Here is a 21,380-nt window from a genome sequence, read left to right as displayed (position 1 = left end):
CCAAATCCTGACCTGGAAATGATTATGAGCGTTCTTCTTCCCGTAATGTTTATGGCCATATATAGGTCGTTTGAATAAACAAGAGAGATTAATTTAGTCTTTGTAAGGTTTTTAAGCAATGCCGCCTCGTACTTGTGGTATTTACATATCTCAAATTCGGCCCTGTGTATGCTATTTGGTGCAAATCTAATCTGATGCGTGCAGCAACGCCCCACGAACTGCCACCTTGTAAAGGAAACGACAGCCAGTTAGCTAGCCTCTGTTTACAATTTTGTGGAAGAGAATAATTCGTGTCCTGCCGTGCGAAACTGTGACTTTTTATATCTCAGAAGTATGGCGGAGTTACACGTTGTGGAGCCAAGTGGGACTGGCATCTTAGAACAATCAGAACACCGTGAAATTCGCGGCTCGGTAAGGCTCCCCTCGCCCACTCTCGTGATTCCCCCTCGGAGCGGCATGTCCAGTCCAGGGGTGTCCAGTTCCAGAGCAGTGTTTGGGTTTCCCATGAAGAGTAGCCCTACTTCTCCGTCAGATCAGTCAGAGAAACCGGGGTCCCGATGGGTCAGGCTTAATGTCGGTGGAACCTACTTTGTCACTACAAAACAGACATTGTGTAGAGAACCTAAATCGTTCCTCTCTCGATTATGCCAAGACGATCCAGATTTGGACTCTGACAAGGTAAGTTTGAGAGCCAGCTTTCCTGTTGAGTTTCTAGTACAACTAATTTTACAAGTATACATGGCGAATTTTATTTCAATGGGCATGTTACTCCGTGCCTCTGGAAATATGTTGGCAACTTAAACACTGCCTAATTTAATTCAATTAATATTTTCACATTGTTGTAAATAATGCAACTGTTCTTTAATGTATGCATGGACCTGTGAGGTATACCTTATGTTCCACAACTTATAATACTCCCAAACTCCCATGCAGTGTGTGTCCAGTAGCCTGTAAAAAAAAACTAGGCCTAAGGAGAAACCAATAATTGATGGGAATGGTGTGGGTAAATGGCTCTACTGTCTACTGAACACTGCTATCCTCTCTCCATTTAGGATGAGACAGGAGCCTACCTAATAGACAGGGACCCAACATACTTTGGCCCCATCTTGAATTACCTACGGCACGGAAAGCTGATCATCAACAAGAACCTGGCGGAGGAAGGTGAGCCCAGTGATCCGGTGCTGTAACTATACTCCCAAGATAAACACGGGCCTGTGTGACGATAAGTAGCGGGGGGGGGGGGCAGGCAAATGACTGTAATTACTGGCAGCCGTGGTGGGTTTACCTTAGGTAACTCACCTGAGAGCTTGAGGGGAGTGTCTAAGCTGTAGCGGTGGCTCTTGCAGGTGTGCTGGAGGAGGCCGAGTTCTATAACATTGCATCCCTGGTGAGACTGGTCAAGGAGAGGATACGAGACAACGAGAACAGGACGTCACAGGTGCACAGCAGGCTATTCTTGTTCCTCACAGGGTATTTTTGGTACCGGTATGACTGATATTTTATGGGTATTTATGACAATGAGATCAGTCTAGTTAGTGAATTAGTGTGTGGTAGTGGGCTGGAAAAGTATTAGATTTTGTTTTCAAATAACCATTTTTATTTGCCTCAGTTACTGTTTGTTTGTTTTACTTAGTTGAAATTATTAATTGTAATTTGGTGAGTGATTTTAAAGATATTCAACAGTGAGTCACTAGATGTAGCCACGTTTTTGCTGTCGTATGAATATTTCATTCAATCCTGTCACTGTGTGTGTGTGTGTGTGTGTGTGTGTGTGTGTGTGTGTGTGTGTGTGTGTGTGTGTGTGTGTGTGTGTGTGTGTGTGTGTGTGTGTGTGTGTGTGGGGCCACTGGTTGGCTTTTTCTCAGGGCCCCGTGAAGCATGTGTACAGGGTGCTGCAGTGTCAAGAGGAAGAGCTGACTCAGATGGTCTCCACCATGTCAGACGGCTGGAAGTTTGAACAGGTAAGGGTCCCCCTCATCACAGAATGTCCTTTGCCAAAAGGGCACATCCCTCTGTCGACCTCTGACCTGGGTAGTGCTGTGGCAGGCGGAGAGGTAAACTAGATTACCTAGTAATGATCTCACATGTCCTCACTCTCTGACCATAAAGAATGTTTAAATCAAGAAAATTCTTTAAGGCAAACAAGTTATATTAAAATTATACTGAGTTAATATTTTACTTTAAGTATCAAAGAGTAGACTACAATGATTACACAATTTTTTTAAATGCACATCACTGTTGAAAATGCCGGTTTAAACAGGTGCCTTCTACGTCTGAAGTTAAATGAACCTGGGCCTCAGTCAGAGATTACATGTTTTTTAGGTATAATGCAGTCATTTGTCACTGTCGCTATGGATCATGTGATTGGAAATCAACAGATGGGAGGTAGAATGTGTCGCTGAACTTCAAATTCATTGTGTGGGACTGAGAAGTTATCAGTAAAAGAAAAGGATTGAGAGGTGTCCTTCACGTGTGGACCTTAAGACTTCACTTGGGTCAGGGAGGCTGCATGGAGTATTTAATTGTGTTTTGAATGACAATGATGGCCAAGTGATCTAAGGAAATTGCTGTTTACACCTTGCAATAATATTCCGTAAAAAATGCGTGTGTATTATTTTCTTCGCTTAAAATGAAACTCAACAAAATAAGATTGTGTGAGTTTTATGCAGGGTTCCAACCCCCTCCATGCAGAAGGAATTATAATGTCAAATATGGCTACTTTCATGGCTGTAGACTGAGGAAATCTGCTGTGGAGTGAGGTCAGACAGCATGGCAATTCCACTGCAGAGTATAATCAGGCAGTGTGATGCCAGACATTGTTGTTTAAATTATAGTTGCTGTGTATAGCTGGTGTAGATTGCACTTTGTTGGCATCTGCTGGTTGAGTCACTACATTGGAAATGAATGTCAGAGTGAAAACCGTGAGATTAGATCTTGTTTCTCTGATGTCTTAAGCATGAAACTATCGTTCATCTGGAACACCCAAGTATTTGTGATGACGGCGCATATACAGACTTTCGCTTGTTCTTTTCTCTGGGCGAGTGTTTTTCCTTTCTCTCTCTCTCTCTCTCTCTCTCTCTCTCTCTCTCTCTCTCTCTCTCTCTCTCTCTCTCTCTCTCTCTCTCTCTCTCTCTCTTCTTCACTTCACACGTCTGCAAATGTGTCTTTTTCCCTTTTCCCAGCTCATAAGCATCGGCTCATCCTACAACTATGGCAACGAGGACCAGGCAGAGTTCCTGTGTGTGGTGTCGCGCGAACTCAATAACTCTACCAATGGCATTGTCATCGAACCTACGGAGAAGGCTAAGGTGAGCTCACACATGGGCATTGTGGTGGTGGGGGGGGGGGGGGGGGGGCTTTATAATCTGTGGCTAAAGCTGCAGACCATGATTATAATCCTTCACACATTTCATCAAATTCAGTGGAATTCTAAAAATGAAAAATAAGACTGCTTGTGCACAGTCCCGACTGTAAATGGGGAAATAAACAAAGTGCTTTGGATCACTACTGCAGCCAGCAACACATTTCTTCATGAGGGGAATTTGATTGACTATTGAGCTCAGATATCAACAACCTTTCTTCAGAATCGAGGACTGATTGAATCTAGTTTACCAAGAGTGAGACGTGGTGGTGAAAGGGTGATAAACTGTGAAAGACAAAACAAAAGTGATCTTATTTGCTCCCTCAGTAGAGACTGTGTTCTGCCTGCGATCTGATTCATGCATCTTGCATTCCATCAACCAAGGGAGACTTTATGCACTGTATTTGGACTGAATTTGACTGTGTTTACTTACCTTTCCTTGTACAGATTCTCCAAGAGAGGGGCTCTCGGATGTGAGGAGTGACGTGTAGGCACCCCCCCCCCCCCCCCTCCCCCCACCACCATCACGTTGCCCCTCTGGTGGGCCATTAGTTCTCCCTGCCTCCATGCATGCCCTAAGGCCTCCTCTACACCCTCCCTCCCCCTTACACGCATACTTTCACACACACACTCACACACACACACACACACACACACACACACACACACACACACACACACACACACACGTCCACCCCCTTGTGCCTTTCCGTGGTGGGGCTGAGCTATGCCCCCCCTCTCTGCAGTGCTGCAACATCTGCTGACATTAGTTACCACCACCATCAGCACTAAACACCACTAAGCGCACACGTATGTACACATATACTCATGTACACACACACACACACACACACACACATGTACATGCACGCAAACATATGTATTCACAGGCAGATATCCTCCACACACGCGCACGCACACACACACAGACAAACAAACAAACGTTGATCGATATGTGACCGCTAGCTGAATCCATCTCAGTCCAAGCAAAGTACATAAAACGGTTCCAGTACAAAGATTACGTATCGTTTGTATCACAAGCTACACGGCTTCACTCTCACCAGACATGACAAAGTGGATATAACTGACATATTCTACCACCACTTCCTCTGGTGTCGAGTGTGGCCCTGTGTGTGTGTGTGTGTGTGCGTGCGTGCGTGTGTGTGTGCGCGCGTGTGTGTGTCTGGGATGGAGGACGAACATGTGATACATGTGATAATATAGCGAGTGCCCTTCACCCCTTGACACACCCCTTGCCTCTACTCTCCACTGCCATTCCCTTCCTCCACCCCCGCACCCCCTTTTTCACCAACACCATTACGTCCTCCTGAGGACGGGCATGGACACGGATGACCGACTGCCCCACACACTAGCAAACACACAGCCGTCTGTCCCACAGACGAAAAGGCTTTCGAGGGACTTTTACTTCTTTACTTCGCCCTGGAAAAAGAAAACCCACCAAGGGGGAGATGCCTCCTTGTCGGCGGTCCCTCCTTGTGCTGCTGGACACTCTTCAACGTCGACCATGAAAAAGAGAGAGCGGAAGAAAACAAGAAGGAAGCGTCTCATGTTTCTCCTTCACTCAGGTCAGCATCAGACGTCTCCAGTGACGACGTCGTCCGCTTAAAAACCACATCACCCCTGGACATTTCAGTATGGCACTGAGTGAATCACACGGAAACAACCGGAAAAACAAAAATATGTGCAATTGTGAGGCATGTGAGATTTATTATAACAAGAAAATGATATTATTGATAACACATAAATATACATACAGTGTAAAAGATTGAATGCAACGTAACTGTTGATATCTGTACCATAGTGGTCATATTAATGTGTATCAAAATGAGTTATTCTATGTATAGTGGGAGAACAGGCAGCGTATCCCCGCACACCCAACAGTTACTCATGAAGGTGTGAGTTTGTCTTGTATCTCTCGTCGACACATTCTGTGACAAAAATAAGCTTCTTCAACCTTGTGGCACCTTTCATCTTGCCTTGTTTACCCAGTCATTTTAAGCCTGTTTTTAGATGTGAAGATATGAATATTTTGGTTCTCGACATATCGTTTCTCACCTAGCAGAGGAGTTCTCACCGTTATCCCTGTCGTTTGATCCTGCTCCAGGTTTCTCTTGTTTCTGTTTGTACTGAAACCCCCCATTGTCTTATTTTCTTGTGCCGTTTTTACACAGAACTGAAATGTCATGGCCTGAACAGGGGATCTCTTTATAGGAAGTCTATGTCCATACTAGAACAAAACCAGTTCAGGCTGAAGTGGCCCCTGAAGCTGGAAAGCAGGTTATAATATAATAATAATCTGCACACATATCATTTCACTTAACTCACCCCCACTATCAGGCTTCTTCAAGGCCACTCTGGTCTGCAGAACAGTGGACTGAGACGTCATACCATTTCATATGTTTTTGGGATCGTTTCAATTCCCGTGTTTTCTTTCTCAGTCAGTGAAGCGGCCGATGGGTTGTATCCGATAGCACCAAAATGAAACTTGGACTTGTCTGTTATTGTTCAGTCACACTCCTTGTTTTTTGGTTTTCAGCTCTCCGTAGTTCTTTTGGTATCAGATTTCAGGTTTGTTGATGTTTTCTCTCCTCCCGTGTAGAGTGTTTGTGTAGGGGTGACAGGGAGTGCAGTGTTTTTGGCTGAACTGTAGGGTTCTGTGTCAGTGCCCTGACGTCTGTGTGTGTGTGTGTGTGTGTGCATTTTTGCGTGCGTGCATGCATATTTGTTTGTCCAGTGTTGTGCCTTTGGCCCAGCGTTGTGCACAGTTTACTTCCCTTATTGTCCAAGCAGAGAGGGCTCTTGTGTTAAAGCGCATGGGGACTGAGGTCCCCTGGATCGTATACAATATGATGGGATGGCCACAGCCCACCTGTTTGCCCTTGTTTCTGTGTGTTTAGTCAAGATGGTCAGATCTTTTTGCCACTGTTACTGACTCCTATTCTGTGTTCCCCCTTGAACACTCTAACCCCCCCACCCCCACTCACCTCCTGCATGTTAAGGCTTTCACTGCCCCCTTCTCTCTGTTTAGTATGGGAAGATATGCATAATCATTCAAGGCTAGTGTTTCCTAGCACCACACATTCAGGCCTGAAACAACTGAAAAAAGACCATCTCCTTGTAAAGAAATATTAATGGCTCTTGCCCTGTATCTACGCAACATCTGACATACTCTTGAATGCAGAGCAAGGCCACTGACAGTACCTGTACTAGGCGTCTGACAGATGCCATTGAGTACTGTGTTTTTATTTGGTTTGTTTTGTGCCACACAGTAAGACATGGAGCATTTACAAACATCACTGAGCACCGACATGTCTTTAAAATCCCCCTCCACCTCCACCCCCCCACCCCACGTTTAAGTTGTTTGATGTTAAACAAAAAGATGTCAAGGCAAAAAAGTACTGTTTTCTCTGTGATGAACGTAATTATAATATGTACTATCTTACAAACTCTGGGGATTTATAAAAAAAAAAAACAGTAATGATCTAATATTTGGCACGAGAACCCTGAGAGCATGCATTGTGTTAGAGAATCTAATGTTGTGTTCTGGGATATGTGTGGCCTTTGTATCACTGTCAAGTCTAAATGGTGCATGGAATAAGACCGATGCTGGAAAGGCAAGACCTGGTGTTAAATGTGGAATTGCTCTGCAACTCTTGTCCCCTAAAAAAAGCCTTTCTCCAAATCCTTTGTTAGTCCAGTCCAGTTAATTATACAACACATGCTGGCTTCTGAAGGCTAATAGCTATCACAGTCCTGGTTGAAGTTTTGCCCTCATGGTGATGGGATGTAGACACTGGATGTCTTGTGTGGCATCTAGTGACATGTTGTGGACAGGGGCGGTAGGTCATTGCTGTGACATTTAAATGTTTGACTGATCGCAAAATCCATTCATAGAATAGAAGAGGGAATGATTTGGAGTCTGCCACAGGATTTGTCAGTAACATCTGCATGCTTTTATATACATACTCTCTCCCAACAAGCATTGCGAACATAAGTGAGAATTCATTAAATACAGTTGTTTTGAGCGTGTTGAGTTTTGATCAGTATTGATGTCAAATGTGAATTCTGTCCGTTTGGAGACCGTGGAGTTCAGTGTTGCAGAGCCGACTAGTCTCGGTGAGATTGTCCTTTCATTTTTTTTTCTTTTCAATTTGTCTTCTGATGATACTTTTAACGTTAAGATGGCAACTACAACAATATCAAAGTCTGATTTTTATCATAAACTGTGTTTGTGTTTTAAAAATGTGAGTGCCTCTTCATTCAGCATTGAGTAGGGGTTCTCAAACTTTTGTGGGCCGGGGACCCCTCATGGAGTGGAAAATTCTCCAAGGACCCCTCATAATCGCAACACATAAAACTTGTTAATCATGTAGTTGTATAGCCTTTTTTTCTGTTAGATGCTTATGTTATATGTATGTATATGTAGGCTAATACCACAATAGTCATGTTCGCAAACTTTGACACTAGGATTTTTTTTAAAGGATTGTTGTTTCTTTGTCAAATGTAGGCCTATTGTGTTGAACACATAGTGTTTGGCGGTTAATTAATAGTAAAGTGTTTTGACGTATTGATGTAACGTATCAGCAGATCAATTGGGCAAATACTGATACTGTAGCATTTTTTCGCCATATAAGACAATTTCATATTTTGTAGCAAACTTTGTCAGGGACCCCCTGACAATGTGCTCCGGACCCCACTTTGAGAACCAATGGAGTAGACAGTGTAGGTATATGGCCTACGTTTCCACATTTTTGACACTATCGAGACATACATATTTATATTTTATACATATATTTTTTTTCCTTTATTTAACAAGAGGGGTCATATTGAGACTATAGTCTCTTTTTCAAATGGTCCTTGGCCAAGAAAGGCAACACTGTAAGTAAAAATAGAGAAACTTCATCTACAAAAGACAAACAATGAACCAACAACAAACAAACAATGCACACATAAACAGCAGCAAACACCAGTTGGTAGACAAAGAACACAAAAAAGCAACAAACATGAGTACACCACAATTACATAACATTATGACACTACCACACAAATCACGCCACATTATACAGCAACATAAAGCACAACACAACACCTAACAAGGACAAAAATTGAACACAGCGAGAAAAAAATAAAACACAAGAATATAACATAACACAATATAACATATAACAAGACATCACAACAAGCAAAAGCCAAAAACAGTAAAAACAAGAGATAAGAACAGTAGCCTATATGCAATTACACTTAATTACACATAACTGAAGGTCTCTGAGGCATAGGCCTACCATTTAAACTCATTTAATGAGATAAAAGTGCTTATAGCTTCAACTGTTTCTGTAGAGCATTCCAGGTTTGAAGGGGCATTATAGCGGAAGGGCATTAATGCGGTGTAATAAAAATAATGGCATAGGCTAGACCTAAGATTGTACCTATTGTTTTCTACTGGAGATAAAACTGATAAATAAGAGGGCAACAATCCTATCACTGGGCCCATAAAATTAGATATCCTGAAGGTAGAAAAATGTCCCAATAGTTTAATGATTTGTATTTTAAATGCACTGATTGTTTTCAGTTCTTGCAGAATCACGACATTTAGCCTAGATATTGCCTGAACTTAGTCTACAGGTGATTAGACCTGTCGGTCGGGTGCGGCGAGTATGCTGGAGGTTTAACACCCTCAAGACTTTCTGCAATGGTCCAGTCTTATTTGGGCGACTGCTCTGTACCGACATACCAGGGCTGGTTTAAACGCCCGGGGCTACAGTTACAGTCTCACACAACACAGCCAGATCTTATCGTGTATCTCCGCCCTCCAGATCGGTCAGTTCTCTTCTGAACAACATTTGATTAGAAATGGTCCGCGCACTGAAAATCGCGGATGGGCTAAATACCTAGGGCTACATAACGTTGTTTACCACCTTTTGCATACACCATTTGCGTGTGTTGGCCCTCACGTCCTGTCTCCACCCACTGAGTGCAACATGATCCTCTGGGCTACTAAGACGGACAGTGTGGAGGCGCGAGCGCACCGCAGATGAAGTGGAATGGATAAGTGAGAGAAAGAAATGGCTGTCCAGAGAAATACGCCCATTGAGCAGGGAAGGTGAGATATTTTTCCTGTACAGGCTGTGTCGCGCAAGCTTTGTCCATCGTCCCACCAGCGAAATGCGTTTTCTAAGCGGAACCTGAACCGCAATGGTATCAGATCATTGCTACCTCAGCAGACGCGTATTATGAATGTTGGTTGTGTGCATCAAAGAAACTCCTTTGGTCACAAAAATACTTTGAATATTAGTGTCATTAAAAGTAGTCATACTTGAGGCTATAAGGAACTTAATTCATTGTTTAATCCGTTGTATCCAATTTCGCTTAACAGAAACATCAGGATGTTGTCGCTTAACAGAAACATCAGGATGTAAAACAAGCATGAATGCACCTAGCTTTCATCTGTTACGCTTGCGCATAACATTGTGACTGTTTTGTTGTTTTGGCGTCACTCACCTTTTACACGTAGCCGATATTAACACCATGGTCATCCTAAATATTGTTTTTGCTCAAATTCAGTAGGTTGTCCCAGATTAGCCTCCGACTGGTCATAGCGATGTCACATGTATAGCGCATTGAGCTATCCAAGCTAAGTTAAGCCTTTTAACAGTCTTATAACTGAATCAAGCCTATTATAGGAATAAGAGACATCAGTGTTGTTGCAATAGTTGACATCCTTAAATTGATCGGCTTAATTGAAGAATCAGTTGTCACCGTTATCGAATTAACTTTACGTTTCTCATCACATAGGCCTAATTACTGGCAAATTTAACCTAGTTTATGTGCTTTTGTTACCAGTAAGCATATGAATTCATTATTGATGTTGTGTTCATTGTCTTTGTTAGAAATCTTGTGCATTTTGGTGTTTGACTCTTGATCCCGTTAAAATTTCTATTCATTTCTCCATCACTGTAACCATTTGACTGAGTGTATTGCATGTGATGGAGAAAGTGTAGCGGCATTATATTGTTATGTTAAGGGGCAGTGTCAGATGGGGGGGGGGGGGGGGTGCACAGGGTGACACAGTGGGCCACCCCACCAGAGATGTGATAGTTGGGCTTGTCAGCATGAAACAGTATTACTGTTGTAATGAAGTTGTTCTCCATGCAGATCTCGCTTATATGGTGGAAACATTCTAGTTTGCTACTGCTTTACTTGAACATACTCTCTTACTTGTTGCATTGCATCTAAGTATAAGTATATATACTCTTTTGATCCCGTGAGGGAAATTTGGTCTCTGCATTTATCCCAATCCGTGAATTAGTGAAACACACTCAGCACACAGTGAACACACAGTGAGGTGAAGCACACACTAATCCCGGCGCAGTGAGCTGCCTGCACCAACAGCGACGCTCGGGGAGCAGTGAGGGGTTAGGTGCGTTGCTCAAGGGCACTTCAGCCGCGCCTACTGGTCGGGGTTCGAACCATCAACCCTCCGGTTACAAGTCCGAAGCGCAAACCAGTAGGCCACGGCTGCCCCTGTATCTATAAAGTTATGTTTCAGATGTTCTAAAAAAAACAAAAGTTATTTTGTCAAATTGTGTAGTTTCACTTCTTTTTTACATAAAAGCTGCTTAAGTTTATATCGAATTGAAAGCTTTAAAATGTATTGTCTTACTTTTCACATGTTATGTTTATGCGCCACTCCTCTCTGAGTCGGTGCCCCCTTGGCCACCCCATCAACATTGTTCTAGAATGCCACTGGTTAAATTGCATTCATTCATGTCTTCATTTGTGTGTCTTCCTCCTGACTCCTTGCACTAGACACAGCTGATCAAGAAGGGACTTGTGTGACATGGAATGCTGTAGTCAGCCTGCTTCTCAAGGGCAAACATTGAATGTCACTGCCAAGGCTTTGTCCACAAATCCCAGGAGATGATAATGGACAACAGTGAGAAGGATGAGAGTTCCGACTGCTGCCCTCAGGTAGCCGCTCCGGAGCCTCGGCAAGAGCCGTCTACCCCAGACCCTGGTCCCGGAGAGCCCGCAGAGGCAGAGTGTGAGGAGGGGGATGCGGTGGCACCACAGCCCCCCTCTAACCGACCCCATCCAGTAGCCATCGAGGCACCAGATGGGGGTTGGGGCTGGGTGGTGCTGGTAGCCACTATCATGGTGCTGGCCCTAACACTTGCCTTTCCATCCTGTGTGAGCATCTTCTATACAGACCTGCAGACAGAGTTCCATGCTACCAACAGTGAGACATCCTGGGTGCCTTCCATCATGACTTCCGTTCTCCATGCTGGAGGTGTAGTATATATTTCATATTGCTGAACTCATTCAGAAACATTAAATATTAGGACAATATAGAATCTAATGTTGAAGTTGTTATGTTTACACATTTCTTAGGACATACATATAGTGGAATGCAGCATTGATTGATAATTGTAAATTGTAAGTACATACGTGTTCCTTCACTTGACATTTGTATTTGAGAGCGAATATGGTCTTAATCTGTTTATAGCCTGAGATGCTGAGTAAAGCCCCATTCGCATGGCAAGCGACTTATGACAAGAGACCATATTATGTTTATGTGATAAAGCAATTACAGGGTGAATAACCACTGACGACGTGAAACGTTGTGCAACAAATCAACATTATCTTAACTTGAGGTGACAAGCGATGGACAAATCGCTTTATATCTAGACGGGACAAGTTGTGGTTGAGCGAGGTGTACTTTGTCACCGCATCTATCAAAATTAGAAGCACAACTTGACTTGAAATGTCAGTTGCACTCAGTTTCGAAACTTCCTAAAAGAGGAAGTTTTGCCTCCCCTTGTAGCCTCTTATCAAACTTTGAATCGGCAATACAGCCTGGTACAGTTGTGTCAGGAAACAATTTGTGTGAGTGTTTTGTACGCTAATAGGCAGAAGAGTAATTGTGTCGAATACACAACATACTCAGTGTTGTGCAAGCCGTGCGTGTTCAGACATGAGCAAGGATATCTGTCTTTATGTGCAGGAGGTCTATGTGGTTCTTCATGTTGCACATGTGCAAGCTTTTGGTACTGAAAGTGTGGCGAGTTGCTCTGTGAGAGGCTGTGGGAGCATTAAGAGTTGAGTACACACTGAGGTCTTCACGTCAGGTTATGAGGGCCAGCATCTGTTCATGTTTGTTCTTGCGATAAGTGAGGTATCGAGGTATGCGTAAGGCCTACAACACATGGATGAAAACAGATCCTCCGAAAGCCCCTAGTATACTGAAGAGTCACGTTACGTTTTAGTAGTGTGGGAAACCGTGAGTACAAATCCATAACCCAACAATGGATATCAAGTGATTTTGCCCTATGGACTGTTCCAATAGGAATACACAAACCAACACATTGTTTAAGGGTGGTATTTGCAAAAGCAAAGAAGGCTCCAGGATTATGGCGGTAATCAGGGTCATAAAATGGCTTTAAGCCATTTTCAGCGCTGTGCGAGGATGTTTTAAAGGAAAAGCTCTGTGTGGAGTCAGTTCTGGGCCACATATGGTTATGTCAATGTATAGAACGGTCTGGAAAAGCACACTTATGTTGCTCTGGTCATGTGTATGTCTACTGTATATGTGTGGAGCTTTAAAGATTTTCTCTCAAATGTCCACGTGTGAGTGGATTTTGTCTCTAATATCTTTGTGTGTGTGTGTGTGTGTGTGTTTGTTAATCCTTCAGGTCCCTTCTGCAGTATGCTGGTGGAGCGGTTTGGTTGCAGGGCCACAGTGATGTTTGGGGGAGTGATGAGTGGGATGGGCATGATTTTCAGCTCTTTCACAAACTCTATGGAGGAGCTCTACATCACTGCAGGGGTCATTACAGGTCAGAGGTCTCGGTCTCGCTCTCTCTCTCTCACACACACACACACACACAAACTCACTCACACTCACATGGGCTTGCATGGTCTCATTTGGAAAATCCACATTGTCCGGTATATAATACCATCTTTTTGTGGTATAGTGGGATTTTGTTACCCTCAAGAAAATGTTCCAAAACTATTCTGAAGACATTATCGATAATTACAAGAATTAAAGCTGCAGTTGTCAAGTCTGACAGGTTGAGGGGACTTAGCCAAAATTTTGAATGTTTACAACTCTCATGCCCCTCCCCCACACTGTGATTGACAGTCAGATCTCACACAGCCCTGCTCTGATTGGACCAAAAGAACCGGGAGCTGTTCATTTTTGCAAAACAAATAACATGCTCTAGGTGGAGGTAGAAGTGCGGATTTTTTTCTAAAATCGGCTCATTTATGTAGTTCTGTCAGAGCATAGTGTCGGTTTCAGTAAATATGATCAAAAAAATCTTGCCAACTGCAGCTTTAACAGTAAAATAACACATTGAGGGCCAGATGTACTACGCTTTTGCGCCCACTTCAGGCGTATTTGTTTCGCAATATGCGTGTAAAATCATTGCGAGGTATGTACAAACAGGCCGCAATGATGTAAAAGCGCAAACTGCCTGTCGCAGGAGCTGAAAGTGGCAGATTGCGTTTGTCATGTCATGCATATGCATTCATGGGAGGATCCAGGGGAAAGTGGGAGTTTAGCTTAAAAAGATGGGAGGGGAAGAGTAAAGAGCACCTAATTATGTATTCCGCGGTACAAAGACTGCTCCTGAAAGCGCACGTCTATTCTGCGCCTAAATACTTCCGCCTTGTAAAAGCAGGTGTTAATACAAATTGCAGTTCAATGCGTCCATAAAAGAACCTTTCAAAGCCAACAGAATCGCTATTTAGAGCACCAGTTTTTGTGGTGAAAGTATTTGTACTACCAAAAGCAACCTTAACTTTCGTTGGCCTTTCGAATATCTTACTTTCACTTTCACGTCATTCACTTAAACTTTCCTACTTGCTAGATTTGACCAATCTTCCATAGCCTACGTGCACAAGTAGTTTGAGTAGAACTACTGATCTTCATTATCTCCCTGCTTGTTTACATCTTATCATGTATGGTATTATTTCATGATCGCTAAACGTTTTATTCTTTTTAATGTTGTCATCAGTTAACTTCATTCAACTGCGCTTGTATGTAGGCGCTGCCATTCAGTTGTGGACGTTCGTAAATTGCGTTTATGGCCGGAGAAAGACGCAGTTTACACTAAGGATTGAACGATTGATAAATACAAAGGAAACTTGGGTCTGACAGCGTTCGCAATCTGTGGTGTGTCCATGACGCTGATAACGCTACGTTCGCAAATGTACGTACATCTGGCCCTGAGTAATAATTTCAAATGATCGGCAAAGAGCAATGTCACTTAATGAGCAAAGGGTTTTGTGCATGAACTAGAGCTATCATGTAGCGTATGGAAGCATCAAGCTAATCATATTAAATTAGCCAGTAGATTTTGCCCTGTTATTAAATCAGCTTTATTTAGACTTTGTAACATTATTTATTATAATACAGGTATTTAATATTAATTTAAAAACATAATATGATCTCCTGATACTATAATTGCTTTACTATAATGGATGTAATGAATAACCTGATAGGACCTCAGACCTATAAGTTCTTAAGCAACCCTGCAGCAATATGGTTTCCTGACTCTCGGACTCCCCTGGCTTCCCTCTCCCCAGGTCTGGGCTTCTGTTTCAGTTTTCAGCCTGCGGTCACCATCCTGGGTCAGTATTTTGTGCGCCGCCGGCCCTTCGTCAACGCCATGTCCTCCACTGGAACAGCGCTGGGCTTGACCGTGCTGCCCTTCCTGGGCCACTACCTCCACAGCCAGTACGGCTGGCGCGGCAGCTTCCTGATCCTGGGGGCCGTGCTGCTCAACTGCTGTGTCTGTGGGGCTGCCATGAGGCCCCTGAGGAGGCTGCACGCCGGGGCCACGGCTCCTCCTCCCGCGCTCAACGGCAGCGCGGACCCCTCCAGGAAGCAGAGTAGCGAGGCACGGCCGTGCTGGAAGAGCGCGGTGGCGACGCTGCACAAGAACATGGCCTTCGACCTGTTCTGCAGCAACCTGCGCTTCCGCATGTTCTCGCTGGGCATCACGTGGATGATGCTGGGCTTTGTGGTGCCGCTGGTGTACATGGTGCCTTACGCCACCACCTCGGGCATGGAGCAAAGCCGCGCCGCCCTGCTGCTCTCCATCCTGGGCCTCATCAACATATTCATACGCCCGCCCATTGGCCTGCTCTTCAACATGCCCTGGTTTAAAGGTAGGACCTGTGTGTGTGTGTGTGTGTGTGTGTGTGTGTGTGTGTGTGTGTGTGTGTGTGTGTGTGTGTGGAGGGAGGGAGGGAGGGGAGAGGAGAAAGAGGGCAATGTACTTTTAATGCCTTCTCACCTGCTCATGATTTCTTAATCGCTGACATACGGTGAGAGAGCGCTTTTATGTGTGTGTGTGTTGACTCAGACTCAGTACAATCCATAATCATATTTGCTTGCCATATCTTTTATTTCTTCAAAGCAGTTCACCTTCGAGCTAGATGACTGTAAACCAGCACAAATAGACTTTCACTCGTACAAGCTGGAGTCAAGAAAGGGCTTGCTAATGTCATCGTGACACAGCACACACACACACACACACACACACACACACTCACACACTCTCTCTCCTGACACACCTAACCTTGCCCCCCTCTCTGCCCCACACTCTTCCATCAGGTCGCCACATTTACGTGTTTAGCGCCGCCCTGCTGGTGAACGGCCTGAGCAACTGTATCTGCTGCGTGGGCCCGACCTTCAACGTGCTGCTGGTCTATGTGCTGACCTATGGCGTGTCCATGGCGGTGGTGGGCTCGCTGCTGTTCACCGTGCTCATGGACACGGTGGAGATGAGGCGCTTCCAGTCGGCGCTCGGGCTCCTGTCCGTCATGGAGAGCGTCACGCTGCTCATCGGCCCACCACTGGCTGGTACGGTGTGTGCGTGTGTGTGCGTGTGTGCGCGCATGTGTGTGTGTGTGTGATTGATCTGTCTTCCTCTATATGATGCACATAATTCTCATGCTAATCTTGTTTTCTCAATGTTATCCTCCCCGCCGGCTGGTTGGGAAACTCATTTGTGTTTTGCAATCTCCCTGAAGGCCAATGACTGCTGTTCTTGCGCAAGTCTCTCCTTCATTAGAGATACATAAGCAGACCCAACCTGATGCATCTTTGATATGGATTACTCAATGCTGGCATTATCTCCAACTCCCCACTTAATGCACCATCTGGTCGGGGAAATAAGATAGGCGTGCGTAGGATTTCTAGAAAACATCTAACCCAGGATGATTAAAGACTTATGAAGTACTGTATGTCTAGGGGCCAAGATATGCTGACTCCATGGTGACCCATTGTTACAAGTCCGTCATGTGTGCTGAGTTGGATCACACCACACCTGTGCCGCCCCACCTGGGGTTCTGTCTGCGGGATGGGAGGTGGGAAAAACAGATTGTTTGGCTAGCAGGGTGGGGCGTGAAGTGGAGCAAAGTGTCCCTATTGTCTTCGGCACAGATTTACATTTAGTGCTTCCTCTGAAAGGCTAATGACAAGAATGGGAGGAGATTGTAATAGGTCACATTCTTGTGCATGAACTTCTTTTTCAGGTTTTTTCAGTTGTTCTGTTTGTACGTCAAATTTAAAGGGCTTTCAAAAAAAAAAAAACATGTACTGAAAATGAGAAAAAAAAGTACTGTTTGATGCAAGCCGTATTTCGTACTTCCTTCAATAAAATAAATATATATAAAAAAAGATAAAGATTTTTAAGGGCTTTCAGTCACTTTAGATGAGGTATTGTATGTAATGTAATGTATTTTAGACGGGACCAGATGTAAAGGATATTTTTAGCCAAGAATTTTACGCAAGTCGTTCAGATCTGGGTGGTTGCAGCCTCTCAGCATATTGTCATGCAGAAATGGTCAGGCATGAATGGCCAGGCAACTGAAGTGAGCAGTACTGACAATGCATCTGCAAGTTCCTGGAAGCCCATGAAAATTAATTTAGAAGACCATTTGCATTAATATTATTAACAGATATCGGTTTAGGAGGAGGACTCTGCAGGGAGTTTATAGGAAATTCTTTTTAAAATGTTATCTTTTTTCCCAAACCAAAATTGTGGCCCATTATATTATATATCCTACAGAGCAGTGTACATGTTGTCTTGGAGCATATCATTTTTTCTGATTACCATTTCCATTTCCTGAACATGAAGACTGACTTCCTGTTGTTTTTGTTGAAGGCATCCTAGTGGACCGAATGGGCCTCTACACATGGGTCTTCTTCGCCTGCAGTATCACAGTGGTGACATCTGCGCTCTTCCTCATGCTGTCATTCTACTGGCTGGACCGCAGGGATGCCAAGTGCAAGCTGGAGCAACAGGCACCCCCCAACGGTCACCCGCCAAAGCCCTGCGTCACCCTGGTCCCGGAGTGCCAGTACCGCAGCGTGCCCACAGAGGGCGACAGAGACAAAGGTGCTGCTGAGTCCCAGACGGACGGGGTCTAGGTCACCCATCTGTGTGAGTGGACCTGATCCTGTGCCTGACCCAACACTCCTGAACACACCCGCGCTGCAGATATAGCCAAGTTGTACATGGGTTTGTGTTGGTCCACAGTTTTTTACTGTGACGCAAGATGTGCTTTGAAGTTAGGATTCGGGAGCTTGTTTCAATCAGCCTTAATTGATTATCTGTTGATGGCCTCAAAGCCATGTTGTATTCACTCATATGACTTTCTCCATCTGCCACTGACATGGGTGTTATTGCACAGCCATCTGGCAGTCGAATGACTCTCAACAGCAGAACCAAAATGCCTTTTAGACTAGGCTCCCTCAAAGCTGGCAAGCACTGTGCCAACAGGTAGGAAATAACTTAGCTATGTTACATTTTCGCAGGATGTACTGTTCACAGAGATCATGGAAATGGACTTCTGTTTTACACTGTACGGGTATGCATGGTGAACATACTGTAGAAACCATATGATATTTTAGAATGTTCAGATGGAATTTGACAACACAAGCTGTGATACTGACGGACCATAAGAAAACGCCAGTGTGTTAAAAGCATGCTACATATATACATGCTGTGAATTCAGTCTCAAGCCAAATTAAGAATTTTTGGGACTATCAGTGTCACATTCACTATCCACACTACAATGACATACTACTAACCATAACACAATGACACATCCATACTACTATCACTGAATGAAGCTTTCAAGCCAAAGCTGTATGGTGCCTTTAACCTGCTGTGATGGAAGGACCAGGCATGTATCTGTGTCCACATGCAGCATGTGTGCATTAGTGCACAACTGATGTTCTTAGGTATGAGCTACACCAGGCGCGTAACTGAAGCGTTCTGTTCGCGTAGCGTCTGCTGCAACAATTAGCTGCCACTATGATCAATGGAAGTAGCTACACCAGACGTGATGGCGGCTTGTACGTTCAAAAAAAATATATCAGTCTTTTAAAATGGATTTTACGCGTCGCGAACGGAACGCTTCAGTTAGGCGCCTGGTGTAGCTCATACCTTAGTGTGCATTAGTGCACAACTGATGTTCTTTGTGTGCATTAGTGCACAACTGATGTTCTTTGATTGCAGTTTATCTTTCTTCAGAAGCTTCCATACAAGTTCTCTTCTGAACTTAAATTACACGTCCTATCAGTATGATATATTAATCTATGTCTCTCTGTCTTTGCCTATCTGCCGACCAATTAGTGTGTTCCTCTATCTGCCCCTCAGTCTGTTTAAATATCTCTCTGTAATTCTCACTTAACAACTGTATGAGTAAGTGACTGTTCCTTCTTAAGCTTTTGCTGCACTGAACACCAGCAATGTCCTTATTGTCTGCTACAGGCTGTATACTGCTGATACATGTCTGTAAGATGCTTAACGTTTCACTACTGTCTGAATGTGTTTCTTTTGTACCAGAGGAAGTGCTAATATGGCCTTTCTAGACAGGCCTTGCTGTTATTCATCACTTTTAAAGGGATGGATCACCCAATGCTATAACTGAATGCTATGGAAGTAGTTAGAGATTGGGAGGAGAGAGGTGATTATTTAAAGCCTCAAAAGTTGACAATATGTATTTTTTTTCTCTCAACCAGTGAGGATCTTTACATGGAAATGCTCCAGAAGTATTTTTCAAGTTACATAGAGAATAGAGCTATAGATGTATTCCAATCATATACTGATCATTTTGGTCACTGCTTCAGGTTTTGTAATAAGCCAGTATATTTGTGGCACTTCAGCCATATTCTTTGCCATAAAATGTTTATAATATGAACTTGTTATATTTAGAGATGGCCATTGTATAAATTGCTGGATATAATATAAAATAGAATGTATTTATAACAAATAAATGTTAAATGCTTTAAAAATATGACTATGTTTTTAAATGGAATAAGTACCGGTAAACCTGTCCTTAAAGGTCCACTGTATATTTTTGGGGTTGAGTTGGCACAGCGTCATGGGTCATGTATAGGCATGCTTTGCCTGCCAGTGTTTGTTAAAAGGGCAATGGATGAATAGTTGCCATTTGTGAGTCACGCACTTTACACCCCTTCCATGGAACTGCAGTCAGTGCCAGTGGCCCAGTGGAAGGATTTATGGATTCAATCTCTTAGATATATCAAAGGGCAGTTCCAGCTTTATGGATGTGACAATTGGACTCATATTGGTAAACAAAATGCCTTAGAGTGGGGCAAAATTAGTATCAGTGAATTAATTTGCATAACTTTTAATGTAACCTCTGTCCTCTGAATACTGAGAAATCCTCAAATTTCATATAATCAATTTCATCCTAAGAATACAAGGCATTTTATCAGCGTTATGGATGTGACATGAAATGGACACACTTTTGTGAGAGATTACAGGTTTTCTACAAACTCTGTGAATTTTGAAGGAAACTGCCGAAACTATGATATATGTAGCATGAAGGAGACTTGAATGAACACAAAAAGTGTGTTTTTGAAACTATGCGTCATTTTCGTAATGCATTATGTAGGAAAAACTGGCGTTATGGATGTGACTGTTTCACGTTATGGATGTGACGTGTCTGAACCAGTCCTCGACAAACTACATAAAACACATAATAAAGTAGTGAATTTTGATATGAAACAATTGAAATAGTAATCATGAAAAACTAGCGATGAAATTATTGCTTCCTCAGTGCCCACTAAGATCCACAGGAAGAATCAGGACAACAAGTCATTTAAAAATATAAAAAAAAAAAATATTTTTTTTTTACCGTCATCAATTTTGGTCAGTGATGACCGTCATCAATTTTGGTCAGTGATTCCCAGGTTACTCAAACACCAGGGAACATGAAACTTGGCCACTCCCCTAAATAACTAGCCCTACCTGAACCGTTGCACCCAAGATGACAAAATATGTATGGTATGTTAGTCTCAAGAGCCTACATCAACCTAACCCATACCCACTCATTTGTGATTTGCACACATAAAGTACATGCACGCGCACGTGCACACACGTACATGCACACACACGCACACACACACACGCACGCACAGTCGCACACATACAGACAGGCAAGCACACACACACATAAACACATACAGACAGGCAAGCACACACACACACACATGCACAAACACCCACCCACATGAATGCAGACACATAAACACACACAGGCACGCATACGCATGTGCGCATGGAAACACACACACATTATGGATGTGACGTGTCTGAACCAGTCCTCGACAAACTACATAAAACACATAATTAAGTAGTGAATTTTTATATGAAACAATAGAAATAGTAATCATGAATAACTAGCGATGAAATTATTGCTTCCTCAGTGCCCACTAAGATCTACAGGAAGAATCAGGACAACAAGTCATTTAAAATATAAAATATATATATATATATATATATATTTTTACCGTCATCAATTTTGGTCAGTGATTCCCGGGTTACTCAAACACCAGGGAACATGAAACTTGGTGGCCACTCCCCTAAATAACTAGCCCTACCTGAACCGTTGCACCCAAGATGACAAAATATTTATGGTATGTTAGTCTCAAGAGCCTACATCAACCTAACCC

At 43.4% G+C, this 21,380-nt stretch overlaps 2 protein-coding genes across 3 annotated transcripts; both read left to right on the top strand.

Annotated features, from left to right (window-relative positions):
• The first annotated feature begins 23 nt into the window (after nt 1-23).
• On the top strand, nt 24-7,625 carry kctd2 (potassium channel tetramerization domain containing 2). 2 transcript variants are annotated; one of them, XR_006027204.1, is made up of 7 exons: nt 24-678; nt 1,053-1,161; nt 1,347-1,438; nt 1,866-1,961; nt 3,183-3,308; nt 3,809-4,050; nt 4,291-7,625. XR_006027204.1 is itself a non-coding variant. In XM_042083272.1 (6 exons), exons 1-6 carry the CDS (start codon nt 334-336, stop codon nt 3,836-3,838), a joined length of 798 nt encoding a protein of 265 aa, XP_041939206.1. In that variant the 5' UTR covers nt 24-333; the 3' UTR covers nt 3,839-7,625. The 2 variants fall into 2 exon arrangements, 1 of the variants encoding a protein (XP_041939206.1); XM_042083272.1 differs by having other exon boundaries at nt 3,809-7,625.
• Nucleotides 7,626-9,168: 1,543 nt separating this feature from the next.
• slc16a5a (solute carrier family 16 member 5a) lies at nt 9,169-19,699 on the top strand. The gene is made up of 6 exons (XM_042083344.1): nt 9,169-9,482; nt 11,189-11,669; nt 13,072-13,215; nt 14,969-15,553; nt 16,002-16,250; nt 17,557-19,699. Exons 2-6 carry the CDS (start codon nt 11,300-11,302, stop codon nt 17,820-17,822), a joined length of 1,614 nt encoding a protein of 537 aa, XP_041939278.1. The 5' UTR covers nt 9,169-9,482; nt 11,189-11,299; the 3' UTR covers nt 17,823-19,699.
• Nucleotides 19,700-21,380: the final 1,681 nt, after the last annotated feature.

Source organism: Alosa sapidissima, chromosome 24 (assembly GCF_018492685.1).
Source record: "Alosa sapidissima isolate fAloSap1 chromosome 24, fAloSap1.pri, whole genome shotgun sequence".
In the NCBI taxonomy this organism is placed as follows: Eukaryota; Metazoa; Chordata; class Actinopteri; order Clupeiformes; family Clupeidae; genus Alosa; species Alosa sapidissima.
The sequence above is the reverse complement of the archived record's forward strand: the minus strand, read 5'-3'. Positions and strand labels throughout refer to the sequence as shown.